The sequence below is a fragment of the Acytostelium subglobosum genome, assembly GCF_000787575.1.
Source record: "Acytostelium subglobosum LB1 DNA, scaffold: scaffold12, whole genome shotgun sequence".
NCBI lineage: Eukaryota > Evosea > Eumycetozoa > Acytosteliales > Acytosteliaceae > Acytostelium > Acytostelium subglobosum.
The window spans coordinates 445,574-463,853 of record NW_012236521.1 but is presented as its reverse complement, the minus strand read 5'-3'; the positions used below and the strand labels follow the sequence as shown (position 1 = coordinate 463,853).

General features: G+C 45.7%; 8 protein-coding genes across 8 annotated transcripts; 5 read left to right on the top strand and 3 right to left on the bottom strand.

Annotated features, from left to right (window-relative positions):
- Nucleotides 1-254: 254 nt before the first annotated feature.
- On the top strand, nt 255-2,679 carry SAMD00019534_064720 (hypothetical protein; the record flags this gene model as incomplete). Its single annotated transcript, XM_012898292.1, has 6 exons — nt 255-363; nt 438-652; nt 728-857; nt 923-1,367; nt 1,427-2,420; nt 2,491-2,679. 6 exons carry the CDS (start codon nt 255-257, stop codon nt 2,677-2,679), a joined length of 2,082 nt encoding a protein of 693 aa, XP_012753746.1.
- A 443-nt stretch (nt 2,680-3,122) lies between these two features.
- Nucleotides 3,123-4,142, top strand: SAMD00019534_064710 (hypothetical protein; the record flags this gene model as incomplete). Its single annotated transcript, XM_012898291.1, has 1 exon — nt 3,123-4,142. A coding segment is annotated over one exon (1,020 nt), but the record flags the coding sequence as incomplete, so codon positions are not given.
- Nucleotides 4,143-4,250: 108 nt separating this feature from the next.
- Nucleotides 4,251-5,432, top strand: SAMD00019534_064700 (hypothetical protein; the record flags this gene model as incomplete). The annotated part of the gene is made up of 2 exons (XM_012898290.1): nt 4,251-5,027; nt 5,124-5,432. 2 exons carry the CDS (start codon nt 4,251-4,253, stop codon nt 5,430-5,432), a joined length of 1,086 nt encoding a protein of 361 aa, XP_012753744.1.
- A 135-nt stretch (nt 5,433-5,567) lies between these two features.
- On the bottom strand, nt 5,568-8,908 carry SAMD00019534_064690 (hypothetical protein; the record flags this gene model as incomplete). Its single annotated transcript, XM_012898289.1, has 6 exons — nt 5,568-5,712; nt 5,784-6,386; nt 6,463-6,923; nt 6,998-7,708; nt 7,778-8,815; nt 8,891-8,908. The coding sequence occupies 6 exons, from the start codon at nt 8,906-8,908 to the stop codon at nt 5,568-5,570; spliced, it is 2,976 nt and encodes a 991-aa protein (XP_012753743.1).
- A 942-nt stretch (nt 8,909-9,850) lies between these two features.
- On the top strand, nt 9,851-11,089 carry SAMD00019534_064680 (hypothetical protein; the record flags this gene model as incomplete). The annotated part of the gene is made up of 1 exon (XM_012898288.1): nt 9,851-11,089. The coding sequence occupies one exon, from the start codon at nt 9,851-9,853 to the stop codon at nt 11,087-11,089; it is 1,239 nt and encodes a 412-aa protein (XP_012753742.1).
- A 615-nt stretch (nt 11,090-11,704) lies between these two features.
- SAMD00019534_064670 (hypothetical protein) lies at nt 11,705-12,224 on the top strand (the record flags this gene model as incomplete). The annotated part of the gene is made up of 2 exons (XM_012898287.1): nt 11,705-11,837; nt 11,911-12,224. The coding sequence occupies 2 exons, from the start codon at nt 11,705-11,707 to the stop codon at nt 12,222-12,224; spliced, it is 447 nt and encodes a 148-aa protein (XP_012753741.1).
- A 302-nt stretch (nt 12,225-12,526) lies between these two features.
- On the bottom strand, nt 12,527-14,461 carry SAMD00019534_064660 (hypothetical protein; the record flags this gene model as incomplete). Its single annotated transcript, XM_012898286.1, has 1 exon — nt 12,527-14,461. One exon carries the CDS (start codon nt 14,459-14,461, stop codon nt 12,527-12,529), a length of 1,935 nt encoding a protein of 644 aa, XP_012753740.1.
- A 697-nt stretch (nt 14,462-15,158) lies between these two features.
- On the bottom strand, nt 15,159-15,968 carry SAMD00019534_064650 (hypothetical protein; the record flags this gene model as incomplete). Its single annotated transcript, XM_012898285.1, has 1 exon — nt 15,159-15,968. The coding sequence occupies one exon, from the start codon at nt 15,966-15,968 to the stop codon at nt 15,159-15,161; it is 810 nt and encodes a 269-aa protein (XP_012753739.1).
- Between the last annotated feature and the right edge of the window lie 2,312 nt (nt 15,969-18,280).

The following is an 18,280-nucleotide window of genomic DNA, read 5'->3' as shown; positions in this document are numbered from 1 at the left end:
GTGCAAAAACACACAAAGTCGTATCTTCAAACTCAGCTCTCCCTCACACTTCCACTTTATTTCTTTACGTCTTCTCGAGATAATTATAATTTAATAAGAACAAATAAGTAGTATTCCTACATATCATACAGACAGAGAGAGATTGATTGATTGAGTTGAGTGCTAGCAGGTTGGGTCGTTTCAAAAGTAAAAGGAACTACCTCCAACCTCAAAGATAATAAACAGTTGTGGATTTAATTAAGAGCCTCATACGAATGTACTATCCCTTTGGACCGTCCTCAGAGGATGACGACAGTAGCAGCAGTAGCAGCAGCAGCAGTGGCAGCTTTAAAGGCTTGGGAAGAAGGCTCATGTCTGATCAAAGTATGTTCACATCATGTCGGCGCATCGTTTGATGAACTGAACACCACTGACACATAACCATAATCAATGTTTAGACATATCTTCAGCAAACTCTGAACTGTTGAACAAGATATTGTCAAGCGAGAGTCATTCGGATGATATAGATGGAGAGGAGGAGGATGAGCAAGAGCAGGAACAGACAGCAATGGAGTGCGACGCTCAGAAGGGCATGTGTGTAGAGTGTTCCGATCAAGTTGCCACCATACGTTGCGATCAATGTCGTGATGAGCTGTGTCAAGTCTGTGGATATGTATGTTTGTAATGCTATTCAATGTGATGTGATGTGCAACCACTCACTGACCTACTCCTTATACCTTCGTCATAGTCATTGCATCGCAGAGGCAAGCGCAGAGAACATACATATGTCAACATAGTTATAAGTGGAGGACTACATGGTCGCCTAGATTTCGACTCTACATCAATGTTGTTGTCACCAAAGAGTGATATTGATAAGTGTACATATCCAGCGCAATCAATCATTCAATCACTCAATCCTCACTCACTCACTCAATCAATATAGTGTTGAATGGAGTTTCACCTTCAAAGAGTCTACCATTCCGCGACTTGATCAGTAGTATCCTTTCACAGAACAATGCCAACTATAACAAGAACAAGAATAGCAATAACAATAGTAACAACAGCAATAGTCTAGTTAGAAGTAACAAACTACAGAAACAGGAACAGATCGATGAGGATGACGAGGACGATGCAGAGGAGGATGGTATGAAGTATGGTCATCACACTGGCTACAAGCAGTTGGCAAAGAACTGGTTCACAGAGCGTTCCAAGTACATCCCAGTGCGATTGACCTTTAACGAGAGGAGGTATCTGAGATTGCTCGAGTCTGTACTCCACGTGTCAGAGTACACCGACAAAGTGGACATTGAAGGCTTGTCCAGGCCCAAACGTATCGCCACCCAACTCCTCCAGATCTGTTCAATCCTTTGTGGACTATCAATATCAGAGTATGCATTCAATCAGCGTCAATCACTCGCAACAACTGATTCACTAACATATCATACAGGGATAGAGCAGTTGGAAAGGAGTTGTTGGAGAACAAGGACTTTGGACGCGAACAGGAGTTCTTCCAAGACATCTTTGAGATTGGTAGACGACACAAGATCATGAATCCAGAGAAGATGAGATCAGAGTATGGCAAGATGATCCATTTGTTGCAGGACTCGACTAGGGAGGAGATCAAGGAGGCACTGGGACTCAACCTGATCAGACCGCTAAAGACTGTGCACTCCACATTGGCCGAGCACAACTCTCTCAAGTTGCTGGAGGACCCGCTGCTGGCGGACGCCACTCGCGAGATTTTGCCCGAGGGCAAGGAGCGCTACAAGGTCGAGAGCGAGATCAAGCAGAAGGAGCGCGCCATCAAGATGCTGCTAAGCAAGTATTCGCGCGGCAACAAGGATATCCTGGAGCAGTGCATATATTCCATTGGCGACAATCATACATACTTGCGCGAGAACAGAGACTCGGTCAGGAAGATGATCCGACTGCTGAAGAAGTTCTTTGACCCGAACGTCGAGGAGAAGCAGTACTCGCTGCAGATCACGCCGGGCCAGGCGGGCGCGCGTCTCAACCACACACACAAGAAGCAGTTCTACTATGTATACCAGTCGCTGACCCTCTGGAAGAAGATCCTGCACGACATGTTCAAGCTGTGGTACATGTCCGAGAACGATCTGCTCGGCGGCATCCCCTACAAGCTCACGCAGACGGGCCAGGGTCTGAACCGTGTGCAGCCCGCGCCAAGAATCTCCACCGAGATGGGACACATCCTGCACTCGTCGCAGGCCAAGGTTGGCGACGCGTGGGTCGGCTCATCAGTAGTTCACCTGGGCGACAACAATGTACCAAACGCTCTCTCCTTCATCGACAAATACACACAGATCTCGCGAATCCTCAATCCGATCGTCATCACCATCAACTACATCTTCAAGGTCAACAACAAGCGCATCATAGCCTATATCGAAGAGGCCTTTGGTGGTCCAGACAATCTGACAAAGGTAAGTCCTTGTCTTGACACGCGACGTCCCAATGTCCAACCAAACGCTAACACTCCTCCACCTCCTGTAGCTCATCTTGTCAGACTTTTTCAAGCATGCCTTTGATGGCAGTGGTGCAGACAACTTCTTTGATGCAGGCTCGTGTATTGATGGCAGATTGACATCGGCGTGGAACTGGTGTTCAAAGATCCAGGAGAAGCGATTCCATTCAATCTTCCTACTCGCTGGATTCTCTGGCTTTGATGGCAACTTCAATTAATCTGTTTGATACTGACCATGGTTGATTGATTGATTGATTGTCTAATTGATCGATGTAGAGTTCTAGGCTCAATAAACTTTTATGTTTGATTAGAGCAAAGTTATAACTTTGGTAATTCGTTTGGGGAATTCCCTCATTTCATTTTCCATCAAATAGAGATAATAAGAGGTATACTAGTAATAATAATAATAATAATAATGAGAAGTAGTAGGAGATCAAATGAGAATGATCATAATAATAATGATCGAGTCCCAACTGACAAGAAGAAGTTTAAGCCAAGACGTCCGAAAGGCAAGGCCAATCCATTATATTGGCTCACTCAACTAGGTTTACCCAAACCAAACACAACATCAACATCAATAACAACAACAACAACAACATCAACAGGACATCAATCAATCACTTTCGTTGTAGATTCAAAGGTGCAGCCAAAGATGTTGTGTGGCCATACAACACCATTCACTCATGCAAGCCTCATTAAAGATCAAGAGATCAAGAAACCTCCAAAGGTGTTAAGGTCAAGCATTGAAAGTGACCCGAATCTTGTTGATCTAGGCAACAACTCATTCGTTCAATCAGCATTCAAAGCATATAGTCAACACCTACATCTTGTGATTCGACCGGATGATGTGTGGCTGGCACTTCTCACTCAGTTCTCAATTTATGTCAATGCCAACTCTGACCAGTTGAGGTCAAAGGTAGTACCATTCGATGACAAGCGTGAGCTAATAGCTTATATCGAAGGCATATCCACCGAACCAATGGATAGAATGACAGGAAAATTTAGTGATCTTATCGCAGAGAATATCAAGGATCCATCGATAAGAGAATGGGTGTTACCCTCCTTCACAACGACGACCAACAATGATCGTGTTGTTGGTACATTCGCATTAATGTCCACATTGAAGTCATACTTTAATTATACAGTGAGGTCCAGGTGTGGACTGCCCAAAGTGACCATGATGGGCACTGTGGACGACTGGAAACAAGTTCGTCAGCGTGCTGAACGATTGATCGAGTTCGATCTCAAGGACAATTTGATGTCCAAGTGGCTAGATATGTTACTTCCTGTGTTGGACAACTTGGTCATGTCAGCCGAGGGCAAGCCCGACACTGTTTGGTGGAACAGGATTGCCAACAAAGTTGGACGTGGGTCTGGAGTATCCAATCTATCAGGCTGGATCACAACATTCATCCCATTCACAAACAAAGGTGTATGGAATGGTGATCATAAGCATTACCAAAACTTTGGAATCGATTGTCCTAAGGTAGCAACTACATGGCCAGTGATCGACACTGCAAATATACCATGTGGATACCTAACATGTCCACTCACTGTGCAGGATAAACCTGGTAGCATCCCATATGAAACCGATATCTACGCAGGACACATCGTATCAAAGCTGACCAATGATAACAATACAATCATTCCACAATTGGATTGGTGCATATTGTTGAAATAAAGTGATGTAATGTGTTGTGATTGATGGTCATCACTCGGCCATTCAAAAATATTGATCAATCATTCTTCCATTCAATAAATCAATCATACAGATACTAATACATAAAGAATGATCACATTTATTGTGGACTCCACTGTTGATCCCAAGCCATACAAGTCATTATCATCATCAACGTTCAAGTATTCATCACTCATCCCTGATGGTGATGAGCAGTTGGACTTTAATCAAAGATTTCTACGACATTTCAAAGGCATTGATGTTGTTGAGCCAACAGTGATCAAGTCCAGCCTTAGCGTGGACCCAACATCAATCCAAAGAATTGGAAACAACTCATTCATTCGATCAGCTTTGTTGGCATATAGTCAACATCTTCATCTTGTGGTTCGACCCGATGATGTGTGGCTTGCGCTGATCACTCAGTTCTCATTCTACGTCAATGCCAACTCAGAGATGTTGAGATCAATGTTTGTATCATTCGACGACAAGAGCGAACTAATAGTTCGTACATATGGCACACTCTTCACTGCACCCTTTGATGATGTGGCCAATCAGTTCGCTCAACAGATTGCTGGGAATATCAAGGATCCATCGATAAGAGAATGGGTGTTACCAGACTTCACAACGACGACCAACAATGATCGTGTTGTTGGTGCATTCGCATTGATGTCCACATTGAAATCATACTTTGATTACAAAATGAAGACTGAATGTGGACTGCCCAAAGTGACCATGATGGGCACTGTGGACGACTGGAAACAAGTTCGTCAGCGTGCTGAACGATTGATCGAGTTCGATCTCAAGGACAAGTTGATGTCCAAGTGGCTAGATATGCTACTTCCTGTGTTGGACAACTTGGTTATGTCAGCCGAGGGCAAGGCTGACACTGTATGGTGGAACAAAATTGCTTCTCATATTCAAAAGCAATCAGGTCAGAATCTGATATCAGGTTGGATCACATCATTCATCCCATTCACAAACAAGGGTGAATGGATTGGTGACGAAAGGAGTTGGAGAGAAACAGTCTTTGAATTACATGGAAAAGAGAAGAACTCATATACATACAAGAATATATTTCATCCAACACCATGGCCAGTGATGGACATTGGAGATATTGCCAGAGGATATATATCATGTCCACTCAAGGTCATTGATGGTGGCAAGGAGTACCAAACAGACATCTATGCAGGTCACATCATATCTAAATTCACGGATGGCGACACAACAATCACTCCACAACTTGATTGGTGTATCTTATTGAAGTCACAAGAGGACAGTACCAATACTAATTGATACATTAAAGGAGTAGTAGTAGGATGTTTACTAAGTGATGAGTGGACAACTCATTCATTAATGAGCAGAGATAATTTACAGTTGTTTGGATAAGATGATTGACTGGGTTGGATGGGTTAGAGGATGTCTAGACCTCTAAACGAAGCCCCATATCTCCATGTCCAGACACTTGAAGTCCTCCTCCAACGTGGACAATGGGTCATTATTGAAGGTCTCACTCTTTCCAGATGTGCCTTCATCAAAATTGTCGTCAAGCCACAGTCCATACTTGCCATTGTTACTAAGTAGAGTGATGAATATTAGTATGACATGTAGTAAGCGCCGTGAGTCAATGAATGAGTGTACACATACCCAGCACCCATCGATATGAAGTTATTGCTGGTAAGGATGAAACAACGATTCTCTCTGGACCAGTGATAGGGTTGGTAGGCTGGCTTTAGCTTGAAGAGGAAACACTCGCCGCTGCCATAAAAGGTGTTGGACCTCCTGATCGATTCGGAGAGGAATCCACCGAATATGTTGTGGTTAAAGTCTCGCATGAAGATGATACAGGCACCTTGTGACTCAGTCTTGTTGAAGAATGTGTTCATCGAGATTCCATCGCGGCCCGTCTGATATAGAAGCACCCAGTCACGAAGCTGGAGCTGGCGAGGCAGGTCCGAGATGATATGAAGTGTGTCCTCTGGATCGATGTAGGCTGAATTTCCAAACAACGTGGGTACGAAAGGGCCGACATCATCGTCGTCCTCTTCGTCCTCCTCCTCGCTCTCATCATCGCCCTTGTTCCATCTGAACAACATCTTGGCAAAGGTCGATGGACTGCCTGACTTGAGTGGGGAGAGTGGAAGTATGTTGTCCAGGATCATTGTTCCCGTGTTTCCTGTTGGTGAAACCTCTACATTGTTCTTTGCCTCGCCCATCCATTGATTGATCTGCTGGCATATATTGACCGCGCTATATACATTGAGTGAATGAGGGAGTTAGTTTGGAATGGTCCCAACATGGTGGTAAGTATGTGGCAACAACTTACACTTCATCCTCGCATTCAAAGTGTATCTTCTTCTCGATTGTGGGCGTGACCATTAGTGTGACGTGTACAAGGGACTTGCTGACGACGTGTGATATGGTTGAAGGATCGTCTCGGCTGAACTCACTGTTGCTCGTGCTGTCTCGACTGCCCTCGCGATCACTAATGACATGGTCTTCAATCTGAAATTGTAGTTCACCCTCGTCCTCACTCAGTGACGTGCTGCTGCTCAGTGGATGAGCGGCAGACGCCGACAATGGCGCTGTCTTGGTCTCCAATGTACATGACACAACCTGGTCCATCGTGTAGTTGAGTTGGAACCTGATGCTGCCCTCCTGAATCACATGCTTGTCGTCGGGGTTGCCCTGGAAGATGATCCAATGTGGCAACAGTGTCAGCGTGCCCTTGACCTTCCTAGATTGGAATATACAATGTATCTCTCTCTTGAATACTGCCTCTTGCTTCTGTTGTGGTGTGAAGGATGTTGTGTGAGCGAACGAACGAGCGAGTGACTACCTGAGCTGCTGCTCTGACATACCTTGTTCTTCTTTATGTTACGGATGGTGTTGATCTTGGACGCGGTGGTGTCGGGAAGCAACTGTTGGTGATCGAGCAAGAGGCTGGTCTTTGTGAGCAAGGGATGTTCTGATTCGAATGATTCGCGAGCTGACGTGCTCTGTTTGATGCCTCCACGGGGCGAGGCTGGAGTCAAAGGCGCCAACAGATCTGATGAGAATGATAGACTGTCCTTTGGTGAGGTAGTCTTGTTGCTGTTGCTGTCAGGTCGATAGTAATGGTTCAATGGCTGGCCGAGGATCTCGATCAAGATAGACTCCCACAGCTCCATGTCAATCTCTGTCTTGTCGATAATGAATATCTTCTCCTCAACCTCACCGGCGCCTGCGCCACCATCCTCCAGCTCCTCCTCATCCTCCTCTTCCTCATCCTTTGTGTCTGTCGTTGCCGAGGTTACTGTGTCGTACTCGGTCTGTGTGGCAGTCGAGTCGTCGTCGTCATCTTCGTCGTCCTCCTCTTCCTCTGACAACTTGACCCATATCTTAAAGATACAATGATCATCACTGCTTATACTATCGTTCATCTCTGCCAAGTCTGTAGACACCTCGTCAAACTTCCAGAACAGCACATCAGTCAACGCGACCTCAATGCGATTGAATGAGTAGTTTGATGATCGTGCAGCGAATGCCAGGTGTTTGGCATTGATCTGGATACTTCCATGAAGTTGCATTTGCTAAAGTTGAGGCAGGGGTCAAAGGTCAGGATGGGATCATTCCAGGGTCGATCACACGATCAAACATACCATAGTGTCATAGTCTAGATAGTAGATGGCATTCTTGAATGAGAGTATACAGTCGGGTAGGAGTTGGGTATCTGCTGAGGGCGCGTGAGCAGAGTATTCGTGATGGTGCCTGTAGTCCTCCTCGTGCCTGGTGGTGAGGTACTTGTTGCCTCGCTCTCGGAGCGATGGGAGGAATAGTTTATGTGATGAGATCTGTTCCATTGTGGCGGTGGCACTGTCGCCCCCTGCCAAAGCCACCAGCGAATCATGTGATTGTTTGAACATGTCAAACATCTGTTTGATCTGCTCTCTTTGTCTGGCACATTCGATGTTGTAGTTGTGGGCGTTGTTGTTGTTGTCTGATTGAGCTGTCGAGATTGAGACGACAGGTGGCTGATGGGCCAGGTGTAGATCATGGAATGAGTTGGAATGCTCAAGCTCGCCAGGCGTGCCGATGCCGCCAACGATGACCTTGCTGTTGGGGGTGGTGGCGACGGCATTGTTTGAGTCGGCCAATGATATCAATGATCCGACCGATGTGGACAATGTGGTGCTGGTGCTGCTCGTGCTGCTGGCCAGACTGATATGTGACAACGAGTCCTTGAGGAGAGAGTATGAGATGGGTCTGATAATTGTGTTGGTGTTAAAGTTGAGACAGGTGACGATGACCTGGCCGGGAATGAGGTAGCGTGTCGATGCTAGTCTGTTGACAATGACCAAGTCCTCTTCGGACATATTGAATTTCTTTGCGATCGATAGCAGTGAGTCAGAGTTCTGTACAGACACCATCTTGAATTGAGGTACAGTCGTTCCCTTCTTATGATGATGATGGTGATGGTGATGATGATGCTTCTTCAATGAGTTGCTGGTCGTGGGTGAGGTCACAGATGATGAGCTAGACTTCTGTTTGTTTGATGTAGGTGTCGATCGATTGTTTGTACTTGATGTCTGTTTCTTATTCTTCTGTTGTTGCTGCTGCTGTTGCTGTTGTTGTTGAGTCGATGGTGATGTTGACAACTGATCATCAACAGCAGCATTGTTATTATTATTCCATCTTAGCTGTTTATTGTATAAGTGTGATTAGTCAATCATTCATTCAATCAATCAATCAATCAACATCCTCATGATTGTTACCTTTTGGAATAGCTTCATTATGAGTTATTTATGTCCAATCTAACTGTAGTCGTTACTATCGATGTTGTGAAAGGGTCTTTGATCATTCGTATTTAAATTAGTAATGTTATATTATTAGTATTATTATTACACTACAACAACTCTATCTATAATCTATATCTATCTATCTATCTCTATGTATTAATTAATCAACATGTGCTTTGCTGGTGCTGTCGGCGACATCATCATAATTATGAAAGAGTAATGGCAGTGTGGCATGAATCCGGGGTTTGATTGCTGATGGATGAATGAATGAATGTCCGAGAAGGTCGCGGGAAGGGTTGCAAGAGACCAGGTCTGAAACCCCAACCAAACATGGATATTTTCAAAATCGAACTTTCAAGTGCTTCAAGTCCTAAGAACAACTTCATCAGAATCATTCCTTCTTTATTCACACCACTCATTGGTCCATTCAAAGTTATAATACTTACTCTATTCTAGACCAATAGTCATGGCACGCCATCGCTCTATTCAATAGCACGCGCTGTGATAAATGTTCTTGTTCAATCTTGTAAACAATATTGATAAGATAATAGATAAATAATGAATAATATTAATAGTAATAATACATTAACATTGTTATTTAGACAAGTGATATTCAATGATAGATGGTTGAAAATCATGTTGTTCAAGTGTATAAAGTTGATACATAAGAGGATGGAATGTAGAACTTATACATGGAGAGAGGTACTTGGTAGATGGATCATCCACATTCAATCATTGTTTCAAGACAAGGATACAATAGGTCAGAGAATCAATAGAGAGTTGATGTTTAATAACAACGATAACAACTATAACAATCATTCACAATCACGTGCATTCATACATTGTCCACTTCAATCATATAATGGTCATAGTTATATGATCAAACATCTTTATAACAATGATACTAAACTATTCCCTCTGTTGGCACAACGTGCCATGGATGCATTGGCTACAGTAGGTAGATTGGATATGGTATACTTGTTGCATAGTCTTGGCGCCAAGCCAACGACAATGGCCTTGGATCATGCTGCCGCACTACCAATCCTTCAATTCTTGTTCGACAAGTATGACTTGAGATGCACCGCACAGGCCATCGACTGGGCCGCAGAGAATGGTCGACTTGACATTGTCAAGTATCTTCACAACACTCGCACAGAGGGATGCTCGACCAAGGCAATGGACATGGCTGCAGCCAACGGCTACCTTGAGGTCGTTGAGTACCTTCACAACACCAGAACAGAAGGATGCACCAAGTTCGCCATTGACGTGGCCGCGCGAAACGGACACTTGGACATCGTACGCTACTTGATGGACTACAGGACAGAAGGTTGTACAACCGACGCAATGGACTTGGCTGCACACAATGGACACATGTCAATCGTTGAGTTGTTGCATCGATCGGGCAAGGCAGGCTGCACGACCGATGCGATTGATCGCGCCTCATTGGTTGGACACACGTCTATCGTGGAGTTTCTGCATTACAACAGGACGGAGGGATGTACTGGCATCGCAATGAACAAGGCCGCGTCTCAAGGCCACCTCTCAGTCGTCCAGTTCCTCAATGACAATCGCTCAGAGGGATGCTCGACCCAGGCAATGGACTGGGCTGCAGCGAATGGTGACCTGGAAATGGTGGAGTACTTGCATCACAATCGAACAGAGGGCTGCACGACCGATGCTATGGACTCTGCCGCGTCGTTGGGACATCTGCATATTGTGCAGTTCCTCGATCAGCATCGCACGGAAGGCTGCACGACCGATGCGATGATCCGGGCAGCTCAATACAACCATCTATCAATCCTGCGCTACTTACACGAGCACCGCACTGAAGGCTGCATGACCATGGCGATGGATATCGCGGCGGAGCAAGGACATCTGCCCATTGTCCAATTCCTGCACATCAATCGCACAGAGGGATGCACTCTGGCAGCGATGGACAAGGCGGCGGCCATGGGACATCTTGACGTCGTGAAGTTCCTCCACATCAATCGCACGGAAGGATGCTCAACCCGAGCTGTGGACAGGGCTGCTAGTAATGGTCACCTTCCCGTCGTTCAATTCCTCCTCCAGAATCGCACTGAGGGTGGCACACGCTATGCTCTAATGAACGCGGATAGGAATCAGCATGGCGAAGTAGTGCAGTACTTGCATCAAAATGGAGATGGTGTCAAGTAGTCACGTTCCTCAGTACATCCATTTTGAGTGGAAGTATTGGTCATGGCGACTATTGATTGATTGATTGACACTTGGCACGTTGTAATTTGAATTGTAAGTTGTTGGACATGTGTTCAATCACGTGATTGACACTCATTCAATCATTCAATCACACTCACACACTCACACTCGCCATTATGATCAGATACAACAACCCTTACTCCCTCTCCACTCACATTCATACACATACTTAGACATATTGGAATGAACATATATATAACTTATAAGAAGACAACTACCATTTTTGTCTTTAAAGTGACACTTTGAGATTGATGGCAACGATTACGTTGACATCTGTACCAACTGACAGGATCATACTCGCGCTCTCCACACTTCGAATCACGTGATCAACTTAAGAGGTTGAAGTTGAAAGTGATGCTGTGAGGGAGTGAGCGAGTGAAACTGGACTGAACTGGATTGGACTGGACTGGACTTGACTGGACCGGACATGATCAAGACTGGAACATTCATTATAAATAGCCTAGTTCCAAGGTAGGTATCAATATCAACAAACAATCAATCAAATATCAAAGTATTTAAATAACTTAATATCTTAATATCTTATCCAATTATAAAATGAAGTCCATTATCCTGTTGCTCCTTCTCTCTCTACTCTCCTTGACATCAGCTTACTACAACTGTGGTACCAACGCATGTGACCGTTATTGGACCTGTCTGAAGGGTATCCCACCCTACCCATCATGTTCCAGTATGTACATTATAATATCCCAACCCCAATCCAATCTAATCAAAACTAACTAACTCAATCAATCAATCATTAGATGGATGTGGAGAGCGTGTATCCTTAACCCAAGATGTTGCCAACCGCTGGAAGCAGGATGGTATTGACTTTGTCCAGGTCACTGTTGTAGTTACCAACATTGGACCAGTTGCCATCAAGGATGTTCTGATCGATGGTGCTGAGCTACCATTCATTGGCACTGATCTCTGGAATGTCAACCGTCTGCCAAATGGTGATATTATGTTCCCATCATACCAAGTCAGTTTGGCTGCAGGCTACTCCTTCACCTTTGGTTACATTGCTCGCTCAGACTCACCTGCACACCTCTGGATCAAGAACATCTACGTCTTGTAAACTCTCCCCATCATCAACTCGCCTCACTAATTTAATTAAAAGTGATCTATCTACACATTAAAGAATTATAATATTCCCATCAAAATTGATTGATTGATTGAGTGATTAATGGGATAGTTCCAGCTCTTGAATGATTGATTTGAATGGTAGTTTTATTGGACCTTTGATGTCTTGTGGACAGACGACTGACGGAGAATCCAGTTCCGCCATGTGAGTGTGATGATGAGTGAGTGATGGAGTTCGATATATGTTGTTGATGCGCAAGACTGTGAGTGATTGATCGATCAATGTATCTCAAGAGTTTAGAGTGGCACGTATCCACTGGGCTTCTTGAAGTACTTGATGTAGACTACAACTCCAGCACCAAGCACGACAAAGATGGCCAGGATGATGAGGAAGATACCCCAACCTGGTACACCATGGTGTTCCTTTTCACCAATGAACGTGAGGATGACATCACGCTGCTTGTACATGTTGATCTTGAATGTGTCAACTTCCTCATCAGTGGCCCAATGGACCTCGGGCGACTCGAACTCGCCAACAATGTTGGTAGCAGACGACAAGATGTTGTAATCGGCACCAGCGATGGCAATGTCATCTATGAACTGGATCATTAGGGTGGCCTCAAGATCTGTTGTGCCTGCCACGTAGATAGTGGCAAAACCGGCCATCTCGAGAGAGTCGGAGAAGCCCAGGATGGCGCCCTCCTCCGATGTGTAGTTGCCCAGAATCATCAGGTTTCTGCCGTACGTGTTGACAAAGTGGATGGTGCCACCGTTGTGGTAGAGGTTGCCATAGATTGTGGTGTCGAGTGGCCAGAGCACTCCGTTTGAGATGGTCACGTCACCAGTGATTGTCGAGGAGTTGGTGACCATGGATGCCACGCCTCCGACGATGTTGAGCGCGGGGTACTCGTCCAAGAATAGGTCCTGGTCGAGAGTGATCTCACCGTACAGGTAGATGCCAGACACTCCAACAAAGGAGGCGTCGTCGAAGAATTCTAGCGTGGAACGCTCGAGCACCCAGAATATCGTGTTGTTGAGTGAGGACTCGAACTCGTAGATGCTGTTCCAAGAGGTCAGGTTGAAGAAGATTCCCGGCTGGCTGTTGACCAGCTTGGACTCAATGACGGCCAAGCGGAAGATGTTTGAGTTGTCCACATTGAGGTACGAGTGGCCAGCTATCATCAGACGCGAGAAGTTGGACACGAGGCCAGCGTCCTCGCTTCCAATGTTGAATATGGTGACGGTGTCGATCGTGAAGTTGCCCTCGGCGGTGATCTGCATCACGTCGACTCTCTCGACGTTCATGAAGGTGATTAGACCCATTGGGTCCGACGAGATGCTGTAGATCTTGACCTTGGAGCCCTCGGCGCCTGCGTTGTTGTTGTTCACATACAACGTGCCCGAGTTGACATTGATGCGTGAGTACTCGATGCCAGACAAGAAATCTTTCACCATGAGTGTGGCACCATTGCGCAGGTCCAGGTCGTTGAGAACGCGCAGCTGCTGCATGCCTGAGATGCCGTAGAGATCTGTGTTGTTGAGGAACACCATGCCGGTGCTTTCAATTGCGCGGATGCCCACGAGGAATGTCGAGGCGGGGCCGCTTACGGTGAATGGCGAGTTGCCGACCAACACTGGGGTCGAGTTGAACTGGAGGTACTGAGTGTTGGAGGCGTCGGCGACGGCGCAGTCAAAGGTGATGGGCGAGTCGTGCGCGGTCAGGATGACGCCATCGCTGACGATTACAGTGCTGTTGGTCAGCAGCGATCCGTTGTACACGGTGAACAGGGTGCCCTTGAGCAGCAGGAACGTGTCCCACACGGTCATGCTGGACATCTGGACGTTGGCGCTCACGTTGCTGAACATCGCCAGGTTGAGCACGGTGAGGTCGGCATTGACGGTGAACTCCACGTTGCCGATGCCGCCAACATTGAGTGCGCCAACCGTTGCTGAGACACCGGTCTTGAGTGTGATGTACTGTGTGAGGCCAGCCGACTTGTAGTTGATAATCACGTTTGTTGTCGCGCTGGGCGCAATGCCCTCCAAGTAATTGGTCTTGTTCATAAAGTCACAGGGGTTCTCCAAGTCGCTACAGTCGATCATTGTGTTGAAAGTGATGGTGGTTAACTGCTGGGCTGAGACACCAGTCGAGGTGGTGGTACCCAATACTGCCGCCATCAATATGATGCTCATCACGAGCAACATTATGTTGTTGTTGTTGTAGTTATACATTATTATTATGATTATTATTATTATGTACAAGAGAGATAGAGTGATTGTTAAATGTTTGGCCTATGGATGGATGGATGGAGAAGGCTTGGGAGAGAGGCAGGAGGGACGAAGTAGGTAGGTACCTTTATTTATCAAACTTGCCTCTGGAGGTAGACTCACATGGTAGTGTATAATGGGATGGTGTCAACAACTCATTGATTCAATCACACGCACCAAATCAAACAACAACAAGACAAGGCCCTTTTCAGCCACAAGGGCCACCACGAGCACACTCGTTTTGATCAGATTTTTCCAATGAGTAGGTCTTTCGGTGCATGGTACTGAAAACAGATATTTTATTTCTCAAAGTAATATCTCTCTGTAAGTACGAACCAGGCCCAACACTCTTTGGCATAAAGGATGGGCGAACAATCCATCTTGAAGTTGAAGGTGAAGATGAAGGTGAAATTGGACCCGACCTCTAATGGCGGGACTCCCTGGGCCAACACCAAAGTTGCCTACCCTTGGTGCATTTGGATAAGTGAATGTACATCGCACCCCAAGAGATCTTGTTGCAACTTGGCGTATGACGGTTCCTGTCCTTGGGTACCTTGATGGACACCCAAGGAATGGGATTATTCCACTATCCTTGATTGATTGATCTGTTGATCTTGGCCTAGACCTAGATCAGGGACCCGATGCCCCTCAGAACTAATCATTAAACAGCAATCTCGGTAGTGGTTGTCGTTGTGGTAGTGGTGGTTGTGGCTGAGCCTGTGGAGTGATTGAGTGATGTTGGCTCCTGAAGACCATGCTCATCATCAGAGGTGTTGCCCAACAGGAGTTTGTCAAGAACCTCGGTTACAGACTCCAAGTGCTCGATCAACATTAAACAATCCTTCTCATCAATCTTCTTTGACTTCATGGCCTTCTTGATCTGTGTCTCTTTGGCTTGAAGGATCTCCTTGAATGCTTGGAACGCCTGTGGATGGATGGTGCCGCCAAAGTCCACAGACTGGCGCTGAGCCTCGAGCTGAACACTGGATATCTCCATTATCTTGTTGGAGCAATAGTTAAAGTCCTTGGCCAGGTTCTTCTTGTGGCGCAGGAATGACGTGAGATCCACGCCCTGGTCCCAATCGTCATCATTCTCCTTGTAGTTGTCCATGCACAATTGTTTACGTATGTTGGTGGCTGGGCTCAATGGTAGCATGCGGCGACTGGCTGGCGACGTGCCTCTGGGTGAGTGGCACATGATGGTCGTTGTGGATGATGTCGATGTCTCGGTCTTGCCCTCGGCTTCCTTGGTCGTTGAGATGGTTGTGGTTGTGATGGTCTTGGGGCCGTCGATCAGGTCATCAAAGTCCTTGAATGGGTCGTCTTCGTCATCAATGATCTCGGTTGTAGTGTTGTTGCTGAGGGTCAGGTTGAGGATTGCTGGGGAGTTGTCAAAGTTGGCTGGGATATTGAGTTGAGTGGTGGTTGTTGTTGTCTTGGTGATCACTGGTTGATCCCGCTGCCGCGCCATCCATTGGTGTGCTGGTTGTCGTCATCATTGTGGTCGCCAACAATGAATCTGTGGAAGTCTCCTTTGAGAGAATGGAAGTTGAGGTTGAAGTAATGTTGTCAGAGTCCTGGACCAGAGCAGATGATGATCGAGAAGTTGATATTGTGATGGACATGGATGATCGCTTGCTCTTTGTTCCACTACTATTACTACAACTGCTGTTGCTTGTGTAGGTGGTACTACCCGCTGAGCCTGTGGAGGAGGAAGAAGTTCCAGCGCTACTACCACAACTGCCGCCAATGTTTCCTGCTATAGCCGCACAAGGTGCTGTCAAAGATTGAGCCACTGAGGGGGACATCTGGCTCAAGTCAAGTTTGGTTGAGGTCATCTTTGTCTGTTTCTCTGGTGTTTGTGTTGGAGTTGCTGGAGTCGAGACAGTATGATGTTTGAGAGGGGATGGTTCCAACAACATTTTGATTGGCGACTGTACCTTTGGTGTCAAAGGTCTGGATAGCAACTGGTAGTGAGTTGGTGAGATTGGCACTGTTGGCTTGGGAATTACTTTGACATATTTAGTTGGAGTCAGGCCCAGTGAGGCCGGGGAATTGGTCTCAATCGATGCCGAAACCGGCTCCAAAGATGACAATGATTTGTTTGGCGACGGGGACATCAATGGAAGATGGTCATCGCCTGGACCATGAGCGTCTCTAGGTTTACAACAATGTTTACAAAGGCTTGGCTTCCAAATATTTTGTTCAAACTCTATGCAGAGTTTGCTTGGGGAGGCCATGGCGTGCGCGTCTGTTTGTGGCGAGAAAGAGTGTTAGAACGGTCTTTCGTTCATTCGTTCCACTGGTGGATCGTATCTGTATGAATATATAATTATAAATACTCTTTCTTAGTTATAACTAGCAATAGTGAGTTACAGTGAACTAATTAATGGGGATTGATTGAAGATGAGTGGAGTGCACTGATTGGGTCTGGTTCTTCTCAATGTTGTGGAATGTGTATGAAAGGATGTTGATGGTGGAGTGTGTGAATGAATGATTGATTGTCAGTGACAACGATGTGGATGTTGATGAAGATGTGGAGGTGTGTTGATTGGGTGATTGTTCATTGCGATTACAACACTGAGACCACACGCATGGTGCTTGATTGTCAATTCTTATCTGTGTGAGTTAGTGTGTGTGAAGTGATGATTGATTGATGTCAACACTATCAATGCGATCTTAATCTTCTTCCTCTTCTTTTCAAACACTGTTGTAATAATAATAATAAGTATTAAAAATATTATATATCTGTATGAGTTTCGTTTGTTGGGATTGGAATTGGAAGAGTGATGGGTTGTTGGGGTACCCAACAACAGGAAGGTCTAATCAAAACAGGAGAGTCACAAGCGCACACTGTTCTCCCCCACCTCTTACACTTTAGTGTGTTTCCACGCTCACCAACCACACGATCAATCAATGATCTCGATTTAGAACTATTATAATATGTGGGGTGATCAATTTCAAAAGAACTAGCCCATTATAATAACGGATAATTAACAAATCACCAACCTGTCTGTCTCTAGTCAAAGGCACTTGTGTGTATTGTGACAGACAAGGAGTCACCGGCAACTTGTCACATCCCCTTGTCTTTCCCTGTTGCCGGTTTCAAACAACACTTGTAAGGGCACTTTGCCAAGAGGCAACATCAACCCATCCCATCCAATCCAAAGATGAACCAAGTCCTATCTGATTGAGTTGGTTAATTGTCTTCATTCATGTAGAGGATAATACATGTCAATCAATCATTCATCCATTCATTCACTCACTCAATCACTCAAAGATTGAAATTTATAAACAAGCAAACTACAAGGTGGAGTTTATTATTTAGATGAACTGAGATGACAACAATAAGGTTATGAAAGTTAGAAGGAATGATGATGACAGGTGGCTTCCAGAGCTTGGTCCATCTGGAGTGCCGGTAATCGAACTGGCACCAGTTCCTGTGGTGGCACCAGTGATCGATGCAGTGGTGCTTGGTGCTGGAGTGCCCGACGAGCTCTGTGAAGGGTTGGGAGGCTGGACATAGGGCGAGGACATGACCACATTGTCTTGGCTCTGCTTTGGCGTTGGATCCAAAAACCAAAGATGTGGCATATGGTCCTGATTCGAGGTGGAAGCAATCGAGTAGGTCTGGTTGACATCGTTGGTACGGAAACAAAAGTATATGGACACTGAGCCTTTGGGATTGTCGACAAACAACTGTCGAATCTGCTTTGCAATGTCGATGGCATGGTTGGCAGGGTTGGAGTCAAGGGTCACTGTACCAATCCTCTGCTTGGAGTC